This window comes from Microcaecilia unicolor, chromosome 1 (assembly GCF_901765095.1).
Source record: "Microcaecilia unicolor chromosome 1, aMicUni1.1, whole genome shotgun sequence".
NCBI classification, from domain to species: domain Eukaryota; kingdom Metazoa; phylum Chordata; class Amphibia; order Gymnophiona; family Siphonopidae; genus Microcaecilia; species Microcaecilia unicolor.
The window spans coordinates 575,538,995-575,544,994 of NC_044031.1; the positions used below are offsets into that span (position 1 = coordinate 575,538,995).

General features: G+C 42.5%; 1 protein-coding gene across 3 annotated transcripts in view; it reads left to right on the forward strand.

Annotated features, from left to right (window-relative positions):
* Positions 1 to 5,056, forward strand: part of DEPTOR (DEP domain containing MTOR interacting protein) — a 146,978-nt gene extending 141,922 nt beyond the window's left edge. For all 3 annotated transcript variants that reach the window (XM_030218535.1, XM_030218553.1, XM_030218544.1), the window contains exon 10: positions 3,639 to 5,056. In XM_030218535.1, coding sequence (XP_030074395.1) covers positions 3,639 to 3,767 — 129 coding nt within the window. In that variant the 3' untranslated portion in view covers positions 3,768 to 5,056. The remainder of the gene's footprint in view (positions 1 to 3,638) is intronic.
* Positions 5,057 to 6,000: the final 944 nt, after the last annotated feature.

Below are 6,000 nucleotides of genomic sequence, written 5' to 3' on the forward strand. Positions count from 1 at the left end.
AAGAGGCAGGCTGAATTGCAGGAGGCACTGACAAAGTGCAAAAGAAGCAGGAAGCGGCCCGGAGTGATAAAAAGGGAACCGGAGGTGAACGGCAACAGCTGGAGATTGACGATCCTGGGAGAGTGAACAAGGACAGTTGTTGCCTGGAACTAATGCTAAGTTGAAGGAGAAAGAAAGGCTTCTGGGGGCAGGTCTAAAACAGCGTGCGTCCCTGGCACATCTGGATGTGGTCTATTCCTTCTCCCATGGGCTCTGTAACCAAAGCAAATAGAAGAAGGGACAGAGGGGATCCCTGCCTTTTCCCCTCTCCAAGCAGAACATCTCAGTGGTTCCCGTTCAACCTGAGGCAGGCTTGCCAGTCTTCATAAAACACCTGAATCCAAGGAATAAAATTAAGTCCCATCCCCATTGCCCTCAAGACTTGGTTATAAGCTGAGAGGTTTAGTCTACTCAGGAAGACTAAACAGGGTAGAGGAGTAGCCTAATGGTCATTGTGGTGGGCTGAGAACTGGGGGTATCAGGTTTGATTCCCAATGTGGCTCCTTGTAACTCTGAGCAAGTCACTTATCCTTCCACTGCATCAGGTACAAACTTAGATTGTGAATTCAATAGGGGCAGGAAAATACCCACTGTACCTGTATGTAATATGTAAACTGCTTTGGTTGTACCACAGAATATAATACATGTTCAATAATAAAGAGGATGAAGAGTTTCTTTAAAATATTCTTCCATATAATAGGCCTAAAGTACTTTCCAAAGTTCAAATACTACTCATGGAATACAAAAAAATCTTGAAAGGGAAAAAAACCGCAGTACCCTGACCTCCACCCATTGCACAAGCTGATAGGGTGAAAAGGACTTTACCAGGGTAACTTCTCACCACAGGCATAAAAAAACCCTTTCAAAACAATTCTTAAAACTTCATTTGCATACAATTTCTGGATCTATTTAAACGTGACAAAACACAAACAAAGTCTGATGACTTTGCTTTCAAAAAAATGGAGTGCTTATACACTTTAATAAATCACACCGACTATGGCCAAAGTTTTGCTTTAAAGCTGTCTCAAGGCATGACCAAACTTCAGCGTTTCTCAAGCACAACTGTTTTCCATGTTACTTGGATCCCTGGAACATCCTTATACTGACATAGCTTCCCTTTCATTATTTGGTGCAAACCCCGTGGGTAAGAGAGCGTGAGGAATATAAATAAACATAAACCCCCTACTGTTTGCATTGGCTGTAAAACCCTCTGCCTGCGAAATATAGTAACATGATAACATAGTAGATGACGGCAGAAAAAGACCTGCACGGTCCATCCAGTCTGCCCAACAAGATAAACTCATAAGTGCTACTTTGATTTGTACCTGTCCTCTTCAGTGCACAGACCGTATAAGTCTGCCCAGCACCAGCCCCGCCTCCCAACCACCAGCCCCACCTCCCATAATATTAAAAAGAGTACAAGCAAGGAGAACAGATTATAAGATATCTTTATATGCTGAGGATACTACGATAGTCAAAGTGAGTTATGTGTTTCCTGGCAGGTGGCAAACACATAACTCGCTGAGGTGGCTATTTTCAGCACTTCTGTGGATAAGAGTGGGCCATTTAACTGGCTACACAGCCAAATTTTATCTGTAGGGAAAGGGGCCAGCCCCTAAGCAGATGAGTTATGGGTTTTGAAGCATTACTGCAGTCATGGTGCTAATTAAATAATGTTGACCTTCCTGTCCCTCACGATTGAAACTGCGATATCATATAGCACCACCCCCACAAGCAGGAATGCTGGCAGAGAACTCTTACACATCTGGAAGCTGCTCAGTGAGAACATTGTGTACCGTAGGTGGCTCAGGTTTATGGATAGTCATACTAAATTTGTTGTAACATGCATAATGCTTGCTGTTATAAGTCAATCAGAAAACAGAGGTGTAAGTGGAGGAGTAGCCTAATGGTTAGATTAGTGGGCTGAGAACCAGGAGAACACAGTTCAAATCTCACTAAAGCTCCTTGTTACTTTGGGCAAGTCACTTATCCCTCCATTGCCTTGGGTACAAACCTAAATTGTGAGTACACTAGGGACAGAGAAAGTACCTCTGGTACCTGAATGTAAGTCACCTTGGAAAAAGGTGTGAGCTAAATAAATCCTACAATATTTTTTTACAGTAAGACTAAATTAAATAGCCTCTGATAGCAGCATATAATTTGGAGATAAGGAGGTATCGAAATGTGCTTGAAAGTGGAGAAAATCCTAGTATCCTTGTAATTTATTAGAAATATGCAAGTATGTTACTTTGAGGTAAGTCATCAAAACATAACACAACTCCTCACGTACTCTTACTTACAGGGTTTGCATCAAATAATGAAAGGGAACCTATGTTAGTATTAGGATGTTCCAGGGACTCAGGGTCTTGTAATGAGAAACACCCTGTGACCAGTGCAAACCAACGTTTACCATAAAGCAGTGGTTCCCAAACCTGGTCCTGGAGGCACACCAGCTAGTCAGGTTTTCAGGATATCCACAATTAATATTCATGAGAGAGATTTGCATGCACTGCCTCCACTGCATGCAACTCCATCTCATGAATATTCATTGTGGATATACTGAAAACCTGACTAGCTGGTGTGCCTCCAGGACCAGGTTTGGGAACCACTGTCGTATGGCATGAGCAATGAACGAGTTTGTAAGTGGCATAAGACTTAGGCACCCTGCACTTTTGACGTGTGGTTGCTGTGAGAACTGGTGGGAGATGAGTCAGAGTAAGCTTGCATATGTTGTCATTTTGGGTTAAGAAATATCAGAGTTGGCACCATGAGCCTGATGGTAGCTAATTTGCTTCAGATTTATAGATACAGAGTAAATATCATCAGATAAATACCTATTGGCCATCTAACCTGCCCGGTTATTTCTATAAACGCTGCTAAGGGTAACTCTCAGCTACCAGCCGTAGAAACTTGAGCACTTGCAGAGTAATGTTAGCAGATATATGGATTGATAAATTCTTTAATACAGGCTTGGGGCAATTATGGCTTACGGGCCAAAACCAGCCTAGGGTCTCTACTACTTGGTCCCCGTACCTCTCTTAAATTTACTGGTCTGTTATAAGTAATAAAGAACGCTTAACTAATTTATATTACTATTGCATATAATCACCTGAGGGTAAAAAAATGTATTTACTTGTTCATGTTTCTTCACTGTATGATTTCTTAAGTTGGTGCATTACATCCCCTGTCTGGCCATATCCTTTCTATCTTCAGCTTTGGCTTTTATTGATTACACCCTTAAGCACTGCTGCATTGGGATAGACCAAAGGTCTGTCAAGCCCAGTATTCTGTTTCCAACAGTGCCCAATCCACGTCACAAGTACCTGGCAATAGCCCTGTTAACTTTAACCTTGTTAACTCTCATAAATAAATTCTCCCCAATCTCTTATTTGTCTTGTTAATGTATATTGATTAGATGGAAGCTCCACCACTCAGGGACTGGCTGTTATATGTATCTGTACAGTGCTCCATGCATCTAATAGAGATACAGAACTGATACGCAGTAGTATCAGTCAAAGATTCAGCATGGACCATGTTATCATTTTAGGGAGAGTCCTGAGATGTAACTAATAAAAACACATACGTTTGCTTTCTTTTAGGTCTGCCAGTTTGTTGTCTGTGTGAATGGACTCAACGTCCTTCATGTCGACTACAAGACCGTGAGTAACCTCATTCTGACTGGCCCACGGACTATTGTCATGGAAGTGATGGAGGAGCTGGACTTTTGAGGAAGACCGAGAGAAAGGGAGATATCGATCATTTCTATTTTGTGCATAAACCAATGAACCACAGTAAACTTTCTAATCTTGGCTCACACTTCTGATTATCCACAATAATGATGATGAAAGTTGAAAGTGAAAACTTTGTAGAGCGCAGCAGTCATATGTACGTTTACAAGTTCGGTGTGAAATTGTTGCAATGTGATCATTCTCTGGTACAGCATAGATGCATAAATATGGTGTGTTTTATCCATGGGCTGTTTGAACTTGAGAGACAGTGATTAACAGGGAACTAAAGCTGGCAATTTCCCTGAAAGCTATGATTCCTTTCCAAGAGAGAACTACTTTTCTCATTACATGAAAAATCCAGATTTGCTGTCATACATTTCTCACTTAGTTGCCTTTGTTGCCTCCTCTGGCTGTCACCCAGGCGGCTAACCTGATCTTTATATGGACTCTGTTGCTTGTTACAGACATAGACAGTGGAATGGGATAGGCCACAGTGACCATGGTCTCAACAATATTTTGCCCCATACAGCATCAACAGCTAGAGAGTTTGGGGGTAAGGCTGGAGATTGGTTTGTTTGGCCTCTTTGACCAAAAAGATGTTCCACTGCCCCTGGCTACAAAGGAGTTACTGCCTGCCAACTTCTACCGTTGTTACGCAGACTGCCTTACTTCTTTACCAGGCTGCGAAGTACTGATCACAATTCTGTTCTCTGCAGTCTGCTGCTGTGTACTTAGCAGAAATGAGTTGATAAATACAACACAGTTATGGACTTCATGTTGGACATTTGGGTGCATCTGTTTGCAGACTGATACAACAACCTTTTATGTGTTTTTGCGTAAGAAGCAGTATGCAGTGCCATCTGCTAACATTTCGTGTCTGCTGAATGCCAGGCCAAGGCCAAGTGGATATAACCCATGGCAGCTGTATTTCATTCAACTGAGCCATCCATGGCTCAGCTGTGGCCAGTGGCAAGATGCAAAGACAGATTTGGGGCAGATTCTATAAGTGGATTCCTCCTTTTAGGTGCCCTAGTGCTGCATGGTAAGAGCCTATTTTATAACGGCATCTTGGCCAGATTCCATTTTAGAACAGTGGTCATCAATGTGCCTGGTACAGCTGCCACAGACCTGGCATAACTGCAGGTTCCTAAATGCAGCAGGGGTGTGTGTAACTTACATTACTCTGTAAATGCATTTCCCATACTCCAACCATGTGAACTTCCCCCTTGCATTTATGCGCTGTGCCACATACCCCCAGATTCTATAAGGGGCGTGCAAATTTACGCACATAAAATTATGTGCTATCGTAAGATGCATGCACAACTAAATTGGCTAATGAACCAGTTAGCACCAATAATTGGATTTTAACAATCAATTAGTGGCGTTAATTGGCAACAATTTGGATTTGCACATGCATCTTGTACGCGCTATTCTATAAAGATCCGCATGCAAATCATATAGCATGCAACTTATATGGGTACATACAGTAAGTATTGCCATACTGGGAAAGACCAAAGGCCCATCAAGCCCAACATCCTGTTTCCAACAATGGCCAATCCAGGTCACAAATACTTGGCAAGATCCCAAAAAAAGTACAAAACATTTTATACTGCTTATCCCAGAAATAGTGGATTTTCCCCAATTCCATTAAATAACAGTCTATGGACTTTTCCTTTAGGAAGCCGTCCAAATGTGGCCATGGGAGGGGCATGAGCGGGTCAGGGATGTTCACTGTAGATACACGCAGTATTACTGAATACCAGGGATCTGCGCCTAACAGGTTTCTGTTGCTGTAAATCCTCACGCCCAAAGTTTGGCATGGAAATTGGATCTAAGCGCTATTCTGTAAACAGCATGGAATTTGGAGCTCCATTTATAGAATAATGCTCTGCGTGGATTTTTTTTCAGCACCATTTACTGAATCTAGTACTTAACATTCACCCTTACGGAATAGTGATCAGTCACTTTGCCCATTACACTTGCCCACAAAAGTGCTGGTATTCTGTACATTTACTGGTGCAGGATAAAAGCAAAAGGCAGACGTAATAAGAAGATAAACAATCTTTATTTAAAATCCAAAGGCGCCCAGAGATTTATGCACCTGTGCCCGACATGGCCATGTTTCACTTTGAAACGGCTGCATCAGGGACTAAATTACCAGTTGGTGAAAGCAGGGGCGTATCTGCGTGGGGCCACAGGGGCCTGGACCCCCGCAGATTTTGCCCTGGACCCC